This window comes from Theropithecus gelada, chromosome 14 (assembly GCF_003255815.1).
Source record: "Theropithecus gelada isolate Dixy chromosome 14, Tgel_1.0, whole genome shotgun sequence".
Lineage (NCBI taxonomy): Eukaryota > Metazoa > Chordata > Mammalia > Primates > Cercopithecidae > Theropithecus > Theropithecus gelada.
Genome location: NC_037682.1, coordinates 13,241,492 through 13,264,227, shown reverse-complemented (window position 1 = coordinate 13,264,227; position 22,736 = coordinate 13,241,492). Strand labels below are relative to the sequence as shown.

The following is a 22,736-nucleotide window of genomic DNA, read 5'->3' as shown; positions in this document are numbered from 1 at the left end:
GGACTATAGGCAGGCTTGTACTACCTGTAGGCAGGCATGACTCCCACCATGCTTGGCGAGTTATTGTATTTTTAGTAGAGACAGGGTTTTACCATGTTAGCCAGGCTGGTCTCAAACTCCTGACCTCAAGTGATCCGTCCGCCTCAGCCTCCCCAAGTGCTGGGATTACAGGTGTGGGCCACTACACCCGGCCACCCACTCCTTTTTTAAACCTAAGTTTATCTGAACTTAGAAATCTTCTATCACTACCACGTATCTCAAACCAGTACTACTTAAGTAAATAGAATATATCTATATAAACAAAACTCTGAAAACAAAAGTGTCATTAAATAGCCTGCCGTCCAAGCCTGAGCTGTCTCTCCATTCGTTACAAAGTGTCAGATGGCCAGGCGCAGTGGCTGATGCCTGTCCTGTCAGCACTTTGGGAGGCCAAGGCAGGCAGGTTGCTTGAGCCCAGGAGTTCAAGAACATCCTGGGCAACACCGCAAGTCCCCATTTCTGCAAAAATAAAATTTAAAAAAAAGTGTTAGGTATTAAAGACTGAGTAGCGCCACAATGAGACTTTCTCCTTGAGGCAGACAGGGCAGAACAATTGGAAAAGGAATAATTTGTTTACTGTGTGATTCAATTCCATTTAATCTTATATCTTAAATTGTCTTTCTGACTCAGACCTGATTTGAGAAGCATTTTGCTAACCGGTGGAAGGATTTGATAGGCCCAGCCCACCCATTTAACCATGGAGAAACTGAGGCCTTGGAACAGTCCTTAGGCAAGGACTTACCCAAGGTCCTGATAAGGGCTGCCCTCCATTCTACTCACCCTCAGTATCACTCCCACCCAATGCTAGCTGAAAATTCAGATGTGATGTAAACATTAGTCATCCCTATTGTAAAAACGGTGTAACAACCACATTAGAAGGAATGCAAAGAGAGAGAAGTCTCAGCCAGCACCTTCACACAACACGGCTGTTCGTTCTTGAAGGAGGAAGTTTTTGAGTCTGTGGAGCGTCACGGGCCTTCAGTCTCACCAGCAGGAAGGTGGGCGTGCTGATGGGCGCCGGGCTGGTGTTGATCCACACTTGGCAGGTGGCTCTGAGACCAGCCTCGACTCCAGGCTCCACCACTTCCGCCATGACCTTGGGCAAGTTCCCAAACCTCTCTGAGGTAAAATGGGTGTGGCCATGTCACTCTTCAGCTTTTGCGCTCTAGGTAGATGCTAAAGCCTTCCCTGAAGATCTCTATGGAACTTTTCATCACCCGCGTCTGTGGGGGCTGCCTCAGCCCTAACCATGTCAACATAACGTTGAAATTCAGTTCCGAGAAACCCTTGTGGGTTTGTAGACTCTACGGCATCTGGAAGTGAAAGAGGGACACATCTCTCCCTCTTACGGGTTCCTTACCCCGCTCTCAACACCCCTAATCCAGAATGCCCTAGAAGCTCTTCTCAGCTCCCAGCTCCTGCCCTGGAGGCAGCTTTTGTTGCAGGTTCACCTGTGGTTTAGTTTCCTAGAATTGCTGCAACAAACTGAGTGGCCAGAGCAACAGAAATGTATTGTCTCTGCCAGGCGCGGTGGCGCACACCTGTAATCCCTGCACTTTGGGAGGCTGAGGCGGGCAGATCACCTGAGGTCAGGAGTTCAAGACTAGCCTGGCCAACATGGTGAAACCCTGTCTCTACTAAAAATACAAAAATTAGTCAGGTGAAGTGGCAAGTGCCTGTAATCCCTACTCAGGAGCCTCAGGCAGGAGAATCGCTTGAACCTGGGAGGCAGAGGTTGCAGTGAGCCGAGATGGTGCCACTGCGCTCCAGCCTGGGCAACAGAGCGAGACTCTGTCTCAAAAACAGACAAACAAACAAAAAACAGAAATGTATTGTCTCACAGTTCTGGAGGCTCAAAGTCCAAGATCAAGGAGTCAGTGGGACTGGTTCCGTCTGAGGGCTGGGAGAGGGGAGCTGTTCTCTTCTGAGCTTCCGGTGGCTTGCTGGCAATCCTGAGCATTTCTTGACTTGTAGAAACATCATCCCAGTCTCCGCCTTATCTTAAAATGGCATTCCCCTTTTGCGCATGTGCCTGTGTCCAAATGGCCCCCCTCTGTGAGGACAACAGTCATATTGAATTGGGGCCTGCCCTGATGGCCTCATGCTAACTTGATCACCTCTATAAAGACCCTATTTCCAAATAAGGTCACATTCTGGGGTACTGGAAATTAGGACTGTTTTAAGAAGAGGGGAACAATTCAGCTACTCATAGCAATGTATGTAGTGTGTGTATGGCGTGTGTGTGTACACGTATGCATGTGTGTGGTGTGTGTGTGTGGTGGGGGGTAATGGAGGAAGAGGTGGGTCACTACCCTGCTTAATCTCTGCTCCTAGCCCACTCATCCTCTGGAGAGACGCAAGCTACATCTCTCAGGTCATTTGGCAAAGGCCTGGAAAGAGGTATCTTTCCATTGATTTCTTACCCCGAAGAACTCCTACTCATCCTTTAAAACCTTTCCCAATTGTCCCCTGTTCTTTGGAGTGAGTTATCCTAACTTTGTTTTTTCCAGAGTACTTTGTTCCAAGCCCGAGGATAGCACTTACAACTGCTCATAATCAACTAGGGGTGCATCTGTATCTTCTACCAGGGCATGGGGCCTGGCCCAGAGCCTAGCTGAGACAATGGAGTGAATGAGTGGCATCTCCCTGACTAAGGGTTAAGATAGATGGGAACTCGAAAGGACTTTGAGCCACCTCAGAAGCATCCTATACAACTTGTGGAGAGGAGTAGGGGACAGTCATCTGGGCTGATAGCTGAGAGTATGAGATCAGATGTAGAGAGACCGGAAGTCTCGCTCCACCTCTTAGTAACTGTGGCCTTAGGCAAGTCATTTCATGCTGCGGAGCCTCAGTTTTCTCATCCGGAAAACTGAGCCTTCACAGGCTCCTCGTAGAGATGAATAAAAGAGTGTGTGCTGTTTACGTAAAGCTGGGGCACATGGTGGGCATTCAGATGTTACCTTCCTTCCGGGGAACCCATATTTTTTTCCTGAATGTGAATCCCTGAATCCAGTGGGACTCTGAGCCACATGGATCCATGTGGCCTTTGGCCACTGTCAGCCCCCAGCTGTTAAGGACACAAGGTGGCCACGAAGCATGAGTCCGAACATCCCCGGTGCCTCCCCCAGCTTCTCTTTGAATCTGGATTTATTTAAAGAGAGGAGGTGAGTGGTAGGTGAGGAGGGGGCTGTTCTTAGGATATGGATGGGCACAGGACATGTGTCTGGTGAGCCTGGCCTGTCCCTGATGCCCCAAGCAGACTTTCTGGTCCCAGCCCAGCCCACACTGCCACCCGCTCGGGAGAGGCTGTGTTTCCTTCCAAGGATGGACGCTGCTGATGTCTGACGGCTTCTGGATGTCTGATCTCAAGGGGGCTTTCTCTTTGGGGGCTTTAGGCCACCCCGGAAAGGTCTCAGCATCACTCCCTCGAACGGGCAGGATTTTCACCCCTTGCCCACACACAAGCTTTATTCACCCTAAAACTGCTGCTGCTGCAGCTCTGGGAGGCCTCGAACCAGGGCCCCTCCTGAGAGCCAGTGGGTGGGGGCAGGCCCCCTGGAAAATCGCTGAGAGCTCAGCAGTTTCAGCCTTCACTCCTCCTCCTCCCAGCCTGCAGAAACCTAGCCCAGCCTTTGCACAGAGGGCCATGCTCTGGGGAATTCTGTTCTTGAATTTCATACCTTGAGTGTCTAAGCCTGGCCCACCAGCTTCTGTCCCACCTCCAGGTGTTTGCTCGAGCTGTGCTCTCTCCCTAGAATGCCTTGTTAACTCTTTACACTTGTTGAGGGCGCCTGAAGAGTAGAAAGAGTGAATCTGGGGAACAAATTCAAATTTGGATTTGAATTCTGGCTCTGTCAATGCCAGGCTATGTGACCGTGGGCTAGGAACTTAATTTCTCTGAGCCTCTTTGTCTGTAAAATGGGTTTCATAATAGCACCTCCTCACAAGGTAGCCATGAGGCAATGTCTGCAAAGCACTCGGCACAGAGGGAGTCCTCGGGAAATATGGATCTGCTCCCCTTGCCTCAGCGAAATGCTCCTTGACCTTCAAGTCCTGGCCCAAAGGGCACCTCCCCTGCAGTAGCTTCCTGGACTCACTTACCAGCCTCACAACTTGCAGAGCAGCCCTGTCCCTCCTCCAAGTTCCTCAAGCATGTCTCTTGCCTCTGCACCTACCTCAGAGAAACGGGATTTGAGTCAGCTCTTAAGGCCTGACCTCCAGGCTGGACCACGGGCTCTATTATCTTTACTTTCCACGGCAGAGCCCAGCGTGGGCCTGGCCCTGGGCATGGCTCAAGAAATGCTGGGGGAGGTAAAGTGAGCTCTAGGGGCTTCCATTAATAATAAGAGTAACTAGAATTTGTTGAGCATTCACAGCACATGCTGAGGTGTTTATCAGAGCCCAGGAGACCCTCTTTCTGGGTTCAAATCCCTGCTCTGCCTCTTAGGGGCTCTGTTGTCCAGGAAAGTTCCTTGTCTCTTGAATCCTACATTTCCCCACCTGCACGGTGGTCATAACAACCGTGCCTGCTTCTGAGCATTGTTAAGGAGATTCAAGAATTGAAAACTATAAAAATCCATGGCTTTCTTACTTAGAGAAGAGCACAAGAATCATTGGCAGGGTGCATTGATATGACTCGGACAATTTACAAAGGTTTTTCATATATGCTTTTATTTAAAAATGTTTCTGTTTTTATTTTGTTTTATTTTACTAAAATTGGATTTAGTGAAAATAGTACAGAATTTAGAAAATACAAAAAAAAAAAACTTTAAACATTTACCAATAGCTACCTTCAAAGATAACTGTTGTTACTAGCCTCCAGTAGAATCTTCCAGACATTTTGTTAGAGAGGAATATTGCAAACACACAGAAATGCACTAGAATGGGGTTTGTTTATTTGTTTGTTTGTTTTTGAGATGGAGTCTCACTCTGTCACCCAGGCTGGAGTGCAGTTGTGCGATCTCGGCTTATTGCAACCTCCACCTCCTGGATTCAAGTGATTCTCCTGCCTCCTCCCGAGTAGCTGGGACTACAGGCACACACCACCACACCCGGCTAATTTTTGTATTTTCAGTAGAGATGGGGTTTCACCATGTTGGTCACGCTGGTCTTGAATTCCTGACCTCAAGTGATCCACTTGCCTCGGCCTTCCAAAGTGCTGGGATTACAGGCGTGAGCCGCTGCACCTGGCCTGAGAATGTTTTAATGAACCCAATGCATCCTCACCACCCCGATTTAGAAAATGTTTACACTTTTGCCATATTTGCTCAGATCTGTATTAATAAGAAAGAAAACTATACAGATACTGTTACTGTTGAAATAATTCTTATCCTTTCCTCCCTAGAACACACAGTCCAAAGTGTGGTGTGTGTACCCTTTTCTCTCACATTTTTATACTCCTATTACACAAAAAACGTCTCCATACACAATGGATGGTGTTGAGACATGTGCTATATTTTATATAAATTGTACCCTACTGGTCATATTGTTCTGCAACTTATTATACTTTTCTCATTGTTTTCAAAATCTAACCAAGTGGGTAGATATGCATCTAGTTCATTCCTTCATCGGAATAATCCAGCCTATGATACAATACAGTCTGTTTATTTCCAGCTGATGGATGGTTAGATTACTTCTACTTTTCTTCTGTTACAAACAGTTCTGCAGAAAATATCCNTTCCTTCCTTCCTTCCTTCCTTCCTTCCTTCCTTCCTTCCTTCCTTTCTTTTTATTTGAGATGAAGTTTGCTCTTGTTGCCCAGGCTGGAGTGCAATGGCTCAATCTTGGCTCACTGCAACCTCCACCTCCTGGGTTCAAGTGATTCTCCTGCTCAGCCTCTCGAGTAGCTGGGATTACAGGCATGCGCCACCACGCCTGGCTAATTGTTTTGTATTCTTAGTAGAGACAGGGTTTCTCCATGTTGGTCAGGCTGGTCTTGAACTCCCGATTTCAGGTGATGCGCCCTCCTCGGCCTCCGAAAGTGCTGGGATTACAGGCGTGAGCCCCGCGTTTGGCCTCATCAGCCTTTTTTCTATACATTATATCTAGAAGGCTATGATCATCTGAATATGTTGTTTTTAATCTGTTTTTTCCATCTACGATGCATATATGCACACATATTCATCTTTCACATATTTGCAGCTATAGTCATTGATTCCACAGGATCTTGGGCATTTGCCGTGGGCCAGGTATTGGGGTTGTGTTTGGTAATCTTACCTTAGCCCTGTGAGGTTTTTGTTTCGTTTTGTTTTCGGTTTAGAGGTGGAATCTCACCCTGTTGCCCAGGCTGGAGTGCAGTGACGATCATAGCTCACTGCAACCTCGAACTCCTGGGCTAAATTGATCCTCCTGCCTCAGCCTCCTCAGTAGCTAGAACTACAAATATGTATCCGGCTTATTTATTTATTTATTTATTCATGTATATTCATATATATAGAGAGAGAGAGAGAAAGAGAGAGACAGAGTCTCACTCTGTCGCCAAGGAGTGCAGTGGCACGATCTTGGCTCACTGCAGCCTCAAATTCCTCGGCCCAAGTGATCCTCCAACCTCAGCCTCTCGAGTAGCTGGGACCACAGGTGTGCACCACCATGCCCAGCTAATTTTTTGCATTTTTGGTAGAGACGGGGTTTTGCCATGTTGCCCAAGCTGGTCTCGAATTCCTGTGCTCAAGCAATCCACCCACCTTGGCTTCCCAAAGTGCTGGGATTACAGCATGAGTCACAGCACCCAGCCTCATTTTTTTATTTTTAAATTTGTTTTGTAGAGATAGGGTCTCTCTATGTTGTCCAGGCTGTCCTCAAACTCCTGGCCTCAAGCGATCCTCCTGCCTCAGCCACTGAAAGTGCTGGGATTACAAGCGTGAACCACTATGCCCAGCTTGTGAGGCTTTTTTAAATATATGTAACTGTGAGGTGAGGAAGGCAAGTTGGGCATATGGAGAGATTTGCCTAAGGTCACACTATAGTAAGGAAGAAGCTGGGTTTCTAACCCAGGCATGTTTAATTTCAACCCAGTGTTCTTTCTGATGCCTATGATATGGTAGACGGTTTTTTCCCAACCAAGACCTACTGAACGGGAATTCTAAAAGAGGGACCTGAGGGCCAGGCACCGTGGCTCACACCTGTAATCCCAGCACTTTGGGAGGCCAAGGCGAGCAGACCACCTGAGGTCAGGAGTTCAACACCAGCCTGGCCAACATGGTGAAACCCCATCTCTACTAAAAATATAAAAATTAGCCGGGCATGGTGGCATGCACCTGTAATCCTAGCTATTAGGGGGACCGAGGCAGGAGAATCACTGGAACTTGGGAGTCAGAGGTTGCAGTGAACCAAGATCACGCCACTACACTCCAGCCTCGGCGACAGAGTGAAACTCCGTCTCCAAAAATAAAAAAATTTTAAAAAATTAAAATATAAATAAATAAATAAATAAAAGAGGCACCTGGACATTCTTCTCCTCCTCTCAGTGGTCTAAAGTCTGGCGGGGGATCAAGAAGATGGGGCTGGTGACATGCCAGTGTTTCTGGCCTGCTGTGCTCTCTTGGAGCCAAATCCCTACCCTTATCACTTGGGATTTTATTGAGTTGCTTGCAACCCTCCATGAGACCTTCTCATTTTACCGCCTGGTAGCTGGAAAGAAGGCACGGTCTGGCACGGGAACCTGAGCCAGCCTTGAAGCCAGGACCCCAGGAGCCTTTTCTTTTAGAGGAACTCCTGTTACCACAGCAACTATAGCCCACATCTCCTCTCTAGGAACATTGGGTATTTGCAGAGCTGGGGAAGGATGCAGCCAAGTTGTGAGCCTGCAGCAGCTCTGATAAGGTTCACAAGAAAGGTGAGGAGTGAGGAGGAGAGAGAATGCAGCCTTCAGAGAACCAGAGTCACCCCCTTGCAGAAAAGAAGGCTAAGGAGCTGTCAGCATCATCTTTCTGCCTGGGATGGAATGTAGAATCAGTAGCCAGCTGCCATCCCATGGCCACCAAGGACCAAATGAGGGAAAAAAGATAAAAGCCTCAGGTTGGAGGAAAATAACAACAGCTGCCATATACCGCGTCCTAAGCTTTTTACATAGATCACCCACCCATGCACTCTTCTTCAGTTCACTTCATTTATCATGCCCAGTGCCAGGTTAAAGATGAAACCTAGCTGGGCTCAGTGGCTTTCCCTAGGTCACACAGCCAGTGATCAGCAGAGATGGGTTTAGATCACTGTTCTATCTGTCCCCAGAGTCCCTGTCTAAATCATGAAAGATGAATTTCCTGAGAATGGAGGCTGTTACACAGATGAATTGGTGCCGGGGATCTCCTGCTCCCTCGATCATCCTGCTCACACTCATCTCCCTCATATCATACCTGCCCCAGTTCCCAGCATACTCAACAAGTTCAGCAGATGTTCATGGAACTGAATGCAGGCCGGCAACAGACTCATTTCTCAGCTTTCAGGAGAAGGTGGCTCACGCCCTCTCACTTTCTTGGGAGAGAAGGAGGGGGAGTCCCAGCAATTGAACATACCTCAAAGCCTACTAAGTCGTGTTGATCTTATCTTTAAGTTTTTTAGTTTTTTACAGAGGAGAGTAGGAAACATTATCTTTTACTTCCCCTTGGATTTGGTGACAGAGAGGAGGGGAGATGAAACCTGGGCATGCATGGAAGACACCACGCAGGTGAACATCGTCTGTCCTGTGACATGGGGGCCAAAGAGAGTTAAAAAGGCTGAATTTCTGGCCAGGTGCAGTGGCTCATGCCTGTAATCCCAGCACTTTGGGAGGCCGAGGAAGGTGAATTGCTTGAGCTCAGGAGTTTGCAACCAGCCTGGGCAACATGGTGAAACTCCATCTCTAGTAAAATATAAAAAATTAGCCAGGTATGGTGGCACAGACCTGTAGTCCCAGCTACTCAGGAGGCTGAGGCAAGAGAATTGCTTGAACCCAGGAGGCAGAGGTTGCAGTAAGCCGAGATCGTGCCACTGCAGTCCAGCCTGGGCAACAGAGTGAAACTCCGTCCCCCTCCCCTACCGACCTCCCCCCTCCCAAAAAAAGGCTGAATTTCTTTGACCTGAGTGACTGCAGTCCTCTGGGGCTGGGGCTCTTTGAGCCTTTACTGCCATCTCTCTCTGTCAATTGAGCAAATTGTTTTGTTTGAGTCCCCAAGCCCTGCTTTGGTATAACCGGGGAGTGTGAAAACAAACCAAAATCCTGTAACATAACACCAAATAATACCCTCTTTCTCTTTCTCTCCCAAGAAAGTGAGAGCACATGAGCCATGTTCTCCTGAATGCTGAGAAATGAGTTTATTACTGATCGATGTTCCATTTCATTAACATTTGCCAAACTTGTTCCACGTGCTAGGAACTGGGACAGGTATTTGGGAGATAAGTGCACGTGTAAAATACCAAAGCACCGAACTGTTGACTTTCCTTTGGGCGCCGGGGAGAGAAGTCACCCTAGCCTTCCTGGCCTCGGAGAGCCAAGTGGGTAGAAGCTGGTCTAGTCACTGCAGTCAATCACCTCTGCAGGCTAGGACAGCACTGTATGACTGAGCCCTCGACAGCTGCAGTTTCTTGACAAAGTAAACTCAGCCCAACTGGGCGTCACAGCCTCTCCAAGTCCCCTCAAAGGTTGAACACAGGTATCCCCTCCCAATTGAATTGTGTTACTTGCATGAGCCAGCACATGCGTCTTTTTTTTTTTTTTTTTTTTTGAGATGGAGTCTTCCTCTGTCACCCAGGCTAGAATGCAGTGCTGCAATCTCGGCACAGTGCAACCTCCTCCTCCCAGGTTCAAGCGATTCTCCTACCTCAGCCTCCCGAGTAGCTGGGACTACAGGCATGCACCACTACACCCAGCTAATTTTTCTATTTTTAGTAGAGATTGGATTTCACCATCTTGGCGAGGCTGATCTCGAACTCCCGAACTCAGCTAGTCCGCCTACCTCAGCCTCCCAAAGTGCTGGGATTACAGGCGTGAGCCACCACGCCCAGCCAGCATCTTTCTAATTTTAATGGAATTACAGGCATTCCTTTCTTTCTAGTTGTTTTGTTGATTGCTCACCATTAACAACACCAAGGGCGTTTCTAAAAAGAAAGTAGTTACGACAGTTCCAGCACCCTCTCACTCAGAGCTTCCTCCCCTAAATTCACTGGCCCTCCTCTCCCAGTTGGCCTGTGCATCCTCAAGCGCTGCACAGTGCTGGAGCCAGCCCCATATTCGACAGCAAGTAGGGAACGGGTGGGGGCAGTGCGAGGTGAGACTATTAAGTCTCATCTTTTCCCTGCTGTGGGGGCTGTGGGATGACACAAGCCACCCAGGACCCCCTGCCCCGGAGAAGGAAGGTCTCCTGGCTGTTGCTTATCCTTGGAGTCTGGGGTCTTTTGGGAAATTAGTCCCAGGATCTTGGGTTCTGAGTTGTGTCACGGTTGCGGGGAAGGGTGGGTTATTGTTTCTAAGCTCAGTGCTGGTTGACCCTTGCAGAGGAGAAAGGAGTTTGGAAAGCCTCCGGGGTTGTCAAAACTTCCTGCCTCTTGCCCTTGGCATGATCACCAAAGCAGAAATCAGGATGCTGGATTCCAACCCCGGGGAGTGGCGTGGTTAAGAATGTGGTCTCTGCAAGCAGACAGCCTGGGTTCAATTCCCAGCTTGGCCATTTTCTAGCTGTGTAATCTTAGGCTTACAAAACAAACAAACTCCGTGCCTCAGTTTCCCCATCTCGTGATCTTACTTTGATAATTAAGTCATACTGAATGAATGTCAGCCATTACTGCTGAGCTGTGCCAGATTTGTGATGGGTGCTCGAAGTGCCTTGGGGCCTCCCCTTTTCCTATCAGAGCAAAAAGCATCACAACGTCCTTCCCTTATCCCTCTGCACTCTGGACCCCAGATGCCCTAGATAGGTAGCTGTTCCCATCATTGTGGGTTGGGAGTAGAAAACTAGGAGTCCATCTGGCTGCTTCTCAAATATCCCCCTACAAACCAGGAACACCAGTTCAGCTGCCCGGCCACTGGGCCAGGGGCAGGTGAGTGTTTCTGGACAGCTCCCTGAACCAGTCCTGCTCCACTTGAATACCTGGAGCCCGAACCAGGGTCTAAGGAGGCAGGCCAACCAGGGTTCATGTAGCATGTGTCATCACTGCTCAGGACACAAAGGCCAGTCTTCTTATACAAGACCAATGGTGGTCTGCAGGTCAGCAGGATGCATGCCTCTCCCAAGGTTCGGGGACACTAGTGGCAAGGGCCTGGTACCAGTCTTGCAGAGGGGCAGACCCTGCCCTGTCCTGGCAGTGCTCCAGAGCAGCAGCTGGGCTATCTGGGAGATCACCGCACTGCACTGGGAGCCTGACCTCCCCGTGGGCCTTGGCGATACTCTTCCTTTGGGCCTCAGATTTTGCAATAATTCTGCCAAAATACTTGCTGACAAAAAACCTTCTGAGAGAAGCATTATTAACTCCAGTTTATGGATGAGAATCTAAGGCTCAGACTGGCAAAGTGACTGGCCGAAGGTCACTCTGCTAATAAGGAACAGAGCTGGACTCCAGCCCAAGTCTTTGGATGCAAGGCCTGTGTACCTTCCCCCCATACAGCACGGTCTGATGCCAATATGTGAGCCACATTTATAATTTTAAATTTTTGGCCTGGCATGGTGGCTCATGCCTGTACTCCCAACACTTTGGGAGGCCAAGACAGGTGGATCACCTGAGGTCAGGAGTTCAAGACCAGCCTGGCCAACATGGTGAAACCCCATCTCTACTAAAAATATTTTAAAAGTAGCCAGGCGTGGTGGTGCATGCCTATAGTCCCAGCTACTCAGGGGGCTGAGGCAGAAGAATCGCTTGAACCTGGGAAGCGGAGGTTGCAGTGAGCCCAAGATTGTGCCACTGCCCTCCAGTCTTGGGTGATAGAGCGAGACTCTGTCTCAAAATAAATAAATAAATAAATAAAATAAAAATAATTAATAAATAAATTTTTAGCAGCTGCGTTTTTTCAAAAAAGTAAAAAGAAACAGATGAAATTACTTTAATAATATATGTAATGTAACCGAATATATCCAAAATATCATTTCTACATGACATCAATAAAAAAATTATTAACGAGATACTTCACGTTCTTTCTTCTTACTAAACCTTTGAGACACAACCTGTACTTCACGCTTAAAGCACGTCTCAATTTGGACACTCAAGTTTCATCGAAAATATTCAATCCGTATTTAGATTTCATACTAGCTACAATTGAAAAAGGAGAATCACGTATCTAACTTACTCCAGCTGTTTGAAAAAGTTTTCCAACGATTGGATTGATTATGCCTTTAAAATTCAATGGAAAACGTTTTGTAAATTAAGTAGGAATGAATTGAATTAAACAAAATGAAAATTTGAGTTTCTTATTGGCACGAGCCCTATTTCAAGTACTCAGCAGCCTCACGTGGCTGGTGGCTGTTGTATTGGACAGCCCAGCAATACACGATTCTCTCTCCCAGCTGGACTGAGTGATCTCTAGGCCTTTCCACTGTAGGCTCCTCTCCTGCGTTTATACAGATGAGTACTTCGTGTACTATGGACCCACTTCTGTGATGATGAATGGACTATGTAGGACAGATTTCCCATTTATATTGACAGCATACTGAAAATAGCACGCTGTAGTGGTTAAAAGGGTGATTTCTAGAGCCAGACTGTCCAGGTTCAAATCTTGCTTTGATTGCTGACTGGCTGGGTGGCCTTGGGTGATTTACTTAAGCTCTCTATGTCTCAGTTTTCTCAGTGATGACACTGGGATGATGATATTAGTAGTATGCACCTCATTAGGGTAGTTGTAAGGATTTGCTAGTTCATGTAATGCACACAGATAACAGCTATCACCTATGGGGCATACAGTAAGTGCTCAATAGATGTTGTCTTTCATTACGTATCTTATCTCATTATAATCAAAGAATGTAAGGACTGGACGAGATCAAAATCTCATCAATCTGTCATTATGCAAGTGAGAAAATGGGGCCAGAAAGTGAAAGAACTCGTCCAAGGTCATGTAGCAAGTTAATGATAGAAGTTAACCCTCATCTCCTGATGTCCAGCCCAGTGACCCCCTGCACTGTGCTCCCAAAAATGCTGACATTTTCTGAGAAAAAACACTGTGACCTGCCGGCCACATGAGCTCTTCATTTCTTCCCGGGGAATGAGTATGGCTTTGGCTGACATGGCCACACTGTCTGCCCAGGTGCTCTCTGCAGGCTCAGTGGAACAGGGTGACTGGGTAGTCAGTGTTAAAGCTCATTGTTTTCGTACTTCAAGCTAGCCCACATGTCCCCCCAGGAAAAAAGTTCTGTGTATTTATTTGGAGACCTTTAATTTTTATTTGATATAGAACATTTGAAAAAAGTAGAACACAAGGCAGAAAGAAAACAGGAAAACAGGCCAGGCGCAGTGGCTCACGCCTGTCATCCCAGCACTTTGGGAGGCCAAGGCGGGCAGACCACCTGAGGTCAGGAGTTCAAGACCAGCCTGGCCAACATGGTGAAACCCAGTCTCTACTAATATATATAAATTAGGCAGGCATGGTGGCACATGTCTGTAGTCCCAGCTACTTGGGAGGCTGAGGCAGGAGAATTGCTTGAACTCAGGAGGCAGAGGTTGCAGTGAGCTGAGATCGTACCACTGCACTCCAGCCTGGGTGACAGAGCAAGACAGAAAGAAAGGAAAGAAAGAGAAGGAAGGAGGGAAGGAAGGAGGAGGGGGAGGGAGGGAGGGAGGGGAGGAAGGAAGGAAGGAAGGAAGGAAGGAAGGAAGGAAGGAAGGAAGGAAGGAAGGAAGGAAGGAAGGAAGGAAGGAAGGAAGGAAAACTTATTAATACCATGTGGGCATGTATTTTCTTTCCCTGTAGTAGAGATTAAATTTTATTTATTGATGTTCTTTTAGCATTTCTCCAGGGCAAGGCACTGTGCAAGATGCCGGGTATATGGGGGTGATGCTTAGAATCTAGTGAGCCAATGGTTGTCAAACAGTTCATGACCAGGATAGCTATGTAATTAAATGTCACTGGGCCCACAAGAAAAAAAAATCTCAGAATACAGTGAGAGGACAGAATGGGGGATAGAACTCGGGCTCTCTCTGGGTCCTGGAAAACCTTCAGAAGCTTGAAACCTGGCTGGGGGTGAGGACGGGGACTGGAGGGGAGAGCACAGCCATATTTATAACACAACCCTGTATTCTGCTTCTGCTACTTAACATTGTGGCATAAACTTACCCCCGCATCATTAACTACTCCCTGTAAATTTTTTTTTTTTTTTGGCAAGTATTTTTAATGTGCTATGTTTTTCTAACCAACTCCCCAATCACTTTTAGACAATCTGGTTGTCTCCAGTTCGGATTTTTTTTTTTTTTTTGGTGGGTTTTTGTTTGTTTGTTTGTTTGTTTTTATTATACTATCAGAAACAGCACAGGGTCGGGCGCTCATGCCTTGTAATTCCAGCACTTTGGGAGGCTGAGGTGGGCGGATCCCTTGAAGCCAGGCGTTCGAGATCAACCTGGCCAACATAGTGAAACCCCATCTCTACTAAAAATACAAAGAAAAAAAATTAGCCAGGCATAGTGGTGGGCGCCTGTAACCCCAGCTACTCAGCAGCTGAGGCATGAGAATCGCTTGAACCAGGAAGGTGGAGGTGGTAGTGAACCGAGATCGTGCCACTGTACTCCAGCCTAGGCAACAGAGCGAGAACAAGACTCTATCGCAAAACAGAAAAACTAAAAACTAAAAACCAGCACATTCTGGGGCTCCAATGGATGGAAAAGGGAATCTAGAACCATCTAGTTCCAAAGCATGGACTTTAGTCTCCAGGCAGTGTGGTACTTGAGATAGTTTTCTTTAGGATAGGTCTCCAGATGTGGAATTACTGGATCGAAAGGGCCTGGTTTGCTGCTGTTGTTAAGGCTGTTGGCATCTGTGTTTGCAAACACTTTCTGCTTTTTTTTTTTTTTTTTTTAAACTGTACTTCTAGCAGGTGACACATGCACCTGGCTACACTGCTTGTAGATTTCACCTCCGTGTTTCCATCGTCCCTTCCCACCCTGCCTCTGGCTCTGTACGGCATCTCTTCATCCATCATCCACTCAACTAGCATTCAGGATGCAACCGCGTTTTCCTCAGCACCTTTGACAAAGCCGGAGGACAGAGAATAACCTCAGCTGTAGCTGGTGTTGACCTGACACTGGTCACTGGGCATGGCCAGGGCGGCAGTCTGGGGAGTGAAAGTTTTCCCACCAGGCTTGCTCTGACACTGGGATGGCCAGCGGGAGGCTCAGCTTTCCCTCGATGTCTATGCCTCCTTTCTCCACAAGTCCCTCACCTCTCAGATGCCCGTGGGACATCTCAGGGGCCTGGGTGACACAACAGGAGTATCAGTGTCCCGTTTTCTCAGATTCCAGACAAGGCAGGTCTTTTGTGCTTTCATTCTTCCTGTGCTTACAGTCTCCTTCGCAGCCCGTTCCACCGGAGTCTTCTTCAGACTACCCCATCGGAGGTCCTCTCCCACTCGGGGGCATCTGCTTGGGGCTGGCCTGAAAAAGCCGCTTCCTTCCTGGGCTGGAGTCGGGGCTCCCAACCTTTTTTCTTCTCCTATTCTGAAACCAACCGCTCCCCTCCATCCCTTCCCTGTCTTGTTCCATCACTTTCCAGAATATGGGGCACAATTAGAGAAGACTTTCAGGGGCACACAGTATAACTTCAGGTGGTGAATGAAGTTAGCATTAAATAACACTGAATCACATGGCAATAAAAGTTTAAATTATTATTATTTTTCCAATGTTCTGTCATTCCTTCTGATTCTATCAGATAGTCTGATGAGGATGTGGTGTTTTGCTTTTTTTTCTTTTTTGAGATGGAGTCTCGCTCTGTCACCCCACCTGGAGTGCAGTAGTGGCTTGATCTCAGCTCATGGCAACCTCCGCCTCCCAGGTTCAAGCGATTCTCCTGCCTCAGCCTCCCGAGTAGCTGGGACTACAGTGCCTGCCACCATGCCTGGCTAACTTTTGCATTTTTAGTAGAGACAGGGTTTCACCATATTGGCCAGGCTGGTCTCAAACTCCTGACCTTGTGATCCACCCACCTCAGCCTCCTAAAGTGCTGGGATTACAGGTGTGAGCCACTGCACCCTGCTGATGATGTGTCTTTTAACATCTCTAACATGGCTTTGTTTTTAGTTGCTTAGTTTTACAATTACCTTCTATTTTAGGCAAGTCATATAAATAGTCCCTTTAGGTTTAATATCTTCTAATTTTTTTCAAATCAACATACACACCTAATTTTACATACATAGAATCATATCATACATGATTTTTAAACTACAGCCTTTTACCTTCATTGCTTGCTTTTCCTCCCCCAATCTTCCATGGCTGTGACTGTGTCCCAGGACCAGCTGCGTAATTTGCAGGGCCCGGTGCAAAATGGAGATGCAGGGTCTTTGGTTCAAGAAATTATGAGGAATTTCAAGATGGCAACAGCAGAGCATTCAAGCGAGGGCCGGGTCCTTCTAAGCACGAGGCCCTGCACACAGTCCACCAGCCCGTGGAGCTAGTCCTTCTCGGCCTCTTCCCCTGAAGCCCACCCTTTTAATTTTTCCATTTTGATCATCTGCTGTGTGTTCTCCCACACTTGTCTTCATGTTCCTGTAATCATACCAGTTCGCAGAGGCGGTGTTTGGCCTTGTTTTACAAAAATTGTATCATATTCTATTCTATTCTTTGCGTCTTGCTTTTCCTACTCGACACAGCTTGGAAATCCTGCCAACCCATCTGGGTCTATTTCATTCTTTATAAAGGCTGCATAAGATGCCACGCTGTAAATGGACCATAATTGATTCAATAATTTCCCCTGTGAATGGGCATTCACGCTGTTTCTAACTTTTTGCCATTCAAAAATCTGCAGTGGACTGGGTGCGGTGGCTCACACCTGCAATCCCAGCAGTTTGGGAGTCCGAGGCAGGCAGATCACTTGAGGTCAGGTGTTCAAGACCCAACCTGGCCAACATGGAGAAACCCCATCTGTGCCCAAAATACAAAAAAATTAGCAGGGTGTGGTGGTGGGCACCTGTAATCCCAGCAACTTGGGAGGCTGAGGCAGGAGAATTGCTTGAATCTGGGAGGTGGAGGTTGCAGTGAGCCGAGATCACACTGCTGCACTCCAGCCTGGGGGACAGAGCGAGACACTGTCTCAAAAAAAAAAAAAAAAAAAAAAAAATCTGCAGTGAATATTTTTATGTTCAGGTGTCTTTAATGATGTAAAAAAGCAAATTCACAGGAAAGGGTAAAGGTTTGCTCTTACTCTGTTTTGTGTCGCTATAACAAAGTGCCACAGAATGAGTAATTTAAAACAAAAAGAAATTTGTTTCTCATAGTTCTGCAGGCTGGGAAGCCCAAGATTTAAGGGCCACATCTGATGAGGGCCTTCTCCCTGCATCAGAACACAATGGAAGGCATCACATGGCCGGAGAGTGCACAAGAGACAGAGCGAGAGAGGGCCAAATTCACTTTTACAACAAAGCCACTTCTGCAATAACCAACACACCCCCGTGATAACAGCATTAATCCGTTCATGAAGGCAGAATCCTCATGACTAATCAGCTCTTTTCTTTTTTCTTTTGTTTTGTTTTCTTTTTTTTTTTTTGAGACAGAGTCTTGCTCTGTTGGCCAGGTTGGACTGCAGTGGCATGATCTCGGCTCACTGTAACCTCCGCCTCTCAGACTCAAGCAATTCTCCTGCCTCAGCTTCCTGAGTAGCTGGAATTACAGGCGTGTGCCACCACACCCGACTAATTTTTGTATTTGTAGTAGAGATGGGGTTTCACCATGTTGACCAGGCTGGTCTTGAACTCCTGACCTCAGGTAATCCGCCCACCTCGGCCTTGCAAAGTGCTAGGCTTACAGGTGTGAGCCGCCATGCCCAGCCCTAATCAACTGTTAAATATCCAACTTCTCAACACAGGTCATTGGGGGATGAAGTTTCCAGCACATGAACTTTGGAACACATTCAAACCATAGCAGGCAGCTTTTCAAATACATTTATTGTAGAAAAAAAGTGAACCAATTTAAAGAAAAGTGTGAGGCACAGGGCCAGGCAAAAGTGGTAATAACGGGCCGGGTGCGGTGGCTCATGCCTGTAATCCCAGCAATTTGGGAGGCTGAGGCGGGCAGATCGCTTGAGCTCAGGAATTCGAGACCAGCCTGGACAACATGGGGAAACCCCGTCTCTACAAAAAAAATACAAAAATTAGCCGACATTGTGGTGAGCGTCTGTAGTCCCAGCTACTCGGGAGACTGAGGCACGAGAATCGCTTGAACGCAGGAGGCAGAGGTTGCAGTAAGTCGAGATTGCGCCACTGCACTCCAGCCTGGGCAACAGAGCGAGACTCTGTCTCAGAACGAAAAAGGTGATCATGATGTCTGAGAAACGCTGATCTTGCATTCGGCTCTCTGTGAAATGAGGCCTGGATGGAAAGATGGTTCCAGGTAATTTCTGTTTTTCTCCCTGTAGCACAGAAGTCAGAGAACAGAGAAGCCAGGTTCCCTTCCTGGGATAGGGGATGGGAGAATGCTTGTCGCAAAAATAAAGCCCTCGAGGTTATCTGCTTTCAACTGCCTTGGAGCTGGCAGCTGCTGCTCACTCTTTCATTTGGTCAGGCAATCAACAAACACTGCCTTGGACACTGTGGGGGACAGTGGGGGACACAGGGCGGACCCAGCCGTGGGCCCTGCCCTCTAGGGTTTTCTGATCTAGGAGAACACGTTTGTGTCTTTATGCATGAGAGAGTGGTTTTCCAGACCCAGAGAGAGAAATGATTCTAAGCTGAGTTAAAGCCCCCCCACCCCAACACACATCACATTCACACACACAGTCGTAATCACATATGCACAGTCACTCACACACACTCACATGCACACACCTCACAGTCATACACACTGCAGCCATCGTTCAATCCCCCTCCCCCACCGCATGTCGTAACATTGAAAACTATGCTGAAGCACTGGGACCGTTGCTGTGGGAACCGAGATTCTGAAATCCCAACTTGTGGGCATCTGAATTCTCGCGCTGATTATTATAATACATCAGCCACAGAGTTTGTGCTCTGAATTTGGAGTCATTTCTCCTCCAGGAGGTCAGGCTGGGCAGATAGCCAGGGAGTTAGCGAGGACGGCAATTAGAGGGCTGATGACTTTCTGCCTGATGATGGAGAGGCCCACACGGTTTCCTGGAGAGGGCTGTCTGCCAGGGTGTGTACACGCACACACACATGCTCAGGCTCAGGGGGCGTGTCCGTGGAATCTGCTCAGGTGAAACTCCAGGAATGTGTAGCGGTCATTCCAAGTCTTCAGCCTCTGTATCGGTCAGGCCAGGCTAGGCAAGGCTGTAGTAACAAGGACACCCCCAAATCTTCATGGTTTAACATGATAATGGTTTACTCCTCCTTACTCACACAAAATTCAAGTCGGCTCAACATCCCCTTCCCTCTTGCAGTTCCTCGGCAACCCAGGGCCTCTAATATGCTTCAACAGGGAAGACGTAAGTGGAAAAGGCTCACTGCCTCTTTCCTGCTTTGGCTCAAAAGTGGGCACACGTCTTCTGCCTAGGCTTCAACCAGCCCACCCTAAGTGCAAGAGAAACCAGGAAATGCAGAGGAGTTCATATGCAACCACAAAAGTCCCTGCCCCAGAGCCTCCCTTTGTGCTTTGCAAGCCCAAACATCCCAGCCCAGAGGGGAGGCAAGTCCTTGGAGACAGTTTAAATCCAGGCTCTGCAGCTTGCTCACCGGGTGGCCTCAGGCCACGCATCAGTCAGGGTCCCAGCAGGAACCAGGTGGCACACCTAGAATAGGAATTTAAAGGGGACTCATTTACAGAAGAACTATTTACCAAGGTAATGCAGTAAGTAGAATCTAAGAGCAACTTCTGGCCAAAGGAGACACAACCAAGGAGCGGTCAGTGAGTCCGAGTAGGAGACAGTCAAGGAGAGGTCACCTTGAATAAACAATGTCCTTCACATGAGGGACACAGCCTACCCGAGGGACCTCATAGGTGGGGCCAGAGGAATAAGTGTCACATCTTCGCTCTCCTCACTTCTTCCTATCTCTGCTAAGGCTCCCCATTGGCTGAATCTGGCAGAAGCCATAAGGCCCAGGAAGACAGGGGTTAATTCAAACAGGTCGGCCTCCCAGGGCAGAATGGATAGTAGCTCTGGTGGAATAAATGGACCCTATCTGGCAGGGACAACTGATTTTTGCTTTTGGAGCCACCTTTTCCTAATCTGTAAAATAAGAATGCTAATACCTGCCTCATTGTGTTGTTGAAAGTAAATAGAATAGGCTGGATGCGGTGGCTCACACCTGTAATCCCAGCACTTTGGGAGGCTGAGGCAGGCAGATCACCTGAGGTCAGGAGTTCGAGACCAGCCTGACCCACATGGAGAAACCCCATCTCTACTAAAAATACAAAATTAGCCAGGCATGGTGGCCCATGGCTGTAATCCCAGCTACTCGGGAGGCTGAGGCAGGAGAATCGCTTGAACCCGGAGGCAGAGGTGGTGGTGAGCCGAGATCGAGCCATTACACTCCAGCCTGGGTGACAAGAGCGAAACTGTGTCTCAAAAAAAAAGAAAAGAAAAGAAAGTAAATAGAATAATATATGTAAATACCTGTCCTTAGCGAATGTTAGTTTCTTAGTGTCTGAAAACACTTTGCAATCCAGTGGTTCCCAGTTCAGGATGTGCCAATTATTCTAAAGTCTGGTATGAAATTCTCAAACAAATTCTACAAACAGAATTTTTTTTTTTTCTAAATCACTCCCATTTTCGAGCTTTTTCTATATGTCAAGTATTTCATGGGCTGTCTCATTTCAGTCTCACGATATTTTCCTAAGTATCATTGTTGAAAAATTGGGACTGGCACAGAAAGATTAAGTCACTCATTCATGGTCACGAAGCCAGTTTGTGTGTCTGGCCCCAATGCCCACTGCCATTCCTACCTGTTCTACTCCGATTTCTGAAGTGTGTGCAATGAATAGATAAAGTGGAGGATCTTGAAACGCCAATGTTTGAGAATTTTCCCTACCCTGAAGGGAGGCAAATGCAAATGCACCCAAAGTTGAGGACCATGTCTTTTCCAAAGGCCTCATGTAGCCCCCACAGGCTCCAGGAAGTGCCCCCTGCTCATCAGGGTGCCTCTGTGGCCTCCAGGCCTGAGCTCACTCACCCACCACGCTCCTGCTGGTTCATTTCAGGTCATCTGTCTCCAGCCCCATCTGACCAGCTCAACGCCAGCAGTGCAGAGAGCGAGGTCTGGCAGCCAGGTGAGCAAACATTGTCTCTGGGGGTCCATGGTCAGCTTTCTGTAGGTGGTCCCCCATGGTAATAAAGAAGGGAAGGACATTTAGGATGCCAGGAGGCTCCCTGACTTCAGACAACACTTCTTCCTGACCCATCACCCGAAGTTCCGCTATCAATTCACTTTGAGATCGTAGAACTACCATTTTTTGAGAGGCCACTGATAAGTCACATACAGGTGGGCAGGTATGCCTGGAGTATTTTAAGGGGATTTGTGGAGAACAAGCTAGAGTTCTTGGTGGGGGTGGCAGGGTTCCACCAGATGGGTCCTTGATTTACTCAACAAACATTTATTAAGGACCTACTCTATGCAAAGCTGCATGCTGGCACTGGGGGTACATTCCTGGGCTAAAAGGGGCAGGTGGTTCCCAAAGAAGGGGTTCTGGGGAAGTGAGGACCGCCATCAGCTGAAGCAGCCCATCATCAACCCCATGGCCAGCCCTTTGGCAATCCTCCAGGGTTCCCTGGTTACTGTGGCAGCCTCTAGGACAGTACCCTCAGAGGAGCAGAGGGGCCTCCAGGGGAAGCATGTACCCATTGGGCCAGGGCCCCTGAACTCACAACTCTGCCTTTCTTTCACAAACGGGTGCCCCTGGAGACAGGAGCAAGTGAGGAGGGTTTGTGGGGGCTGGATCCCTGGTTGTCTGTCACCCATCTTAACCTCTAGAGTCACTCCTGAGCCCCACCTTCGCCTGACTCTAAGGAGAATCACAGGGTCAGGCCTCAAGGGGGGATCAGGGATGAGCCGGCCCGGCTCCATTTTGCAGATTGGAAAGCTGAGACCCAGAGCCAAGCAGGGCGTTGTCAAAGGTCACGCAGAGTCAGTGGCAGAGCCTGGGCAACCGCCTGCCCCGGCCCACCGGTCTCAGCTCACTGGTCTGACACTTCCAGGGGAGCGGCTTCCGGTCCGTCTGACGAACGGGAGCAGCAGCTGCAGCGGGACGGTGGAGGTCCGGCTCAAAGCGTCCTGGGAGCCCGCGTGCTGGGCGCTCTGGGACAGCCGCGCCGCAGAGGCCGTGTGCCGAGCACTGGACTGCGGTGGGGCGGAGGCAGCCACCCTGCTCCCCCGGCCGACCCCCGAGCTGCCGCCCCCGCCGGAGGCCGGGAACACAAGCGCTGCCGCTAACGCCACTCTGGCCGGAGCACCCGCCCTCCTGTGCAGCGGCACCGAGTGGCAGCTCTGCGAGGTGGTGGAGCACGCGTGCCGCAGGGACGGGAGGCGGGCCCGCGTCATCTGTGCAGGTACGAGCACACCCCCTACACAGGCCCCCACCTGCCCCACTCCCCAGGCCTTCAGCCACTGCCCCTGGCTCCAGCCCCTGGACCCAAGCCTCGCCCTCCAGACCTC

At 48.5% G+C, this 22,736-nt stretch overlaps 1 protein-coding gene across 3 annotated transcripts in view; it reads left to right on the top strand.

Moving 5' to 3' along the window:
* The window catches only part of CD6 (CD6 molecule), a 49,102-nt gene that overhangs the window by 14,063 nt on the left and 12,303 nt on the right, over window positions 1-22,736 (top strand). For all 3 annotated transcript variants that reach the window (XM_025356165.1, XM_025356167.1, XM_025356164.1), the window contains exons 2-3: window positions 21,286-21,354; window positions 22,280-22,630. In XM_025356165.1, coding sequence (XP_025211950.1) covers window positions 21,286-21,354; window positions 22,280-22,630 — 420 coding nt within the window. The remainder of the gene's footprint in view (window positions 1-21,285; window positions 21,355-22,279; window positions 22,631-22,736) is intronic.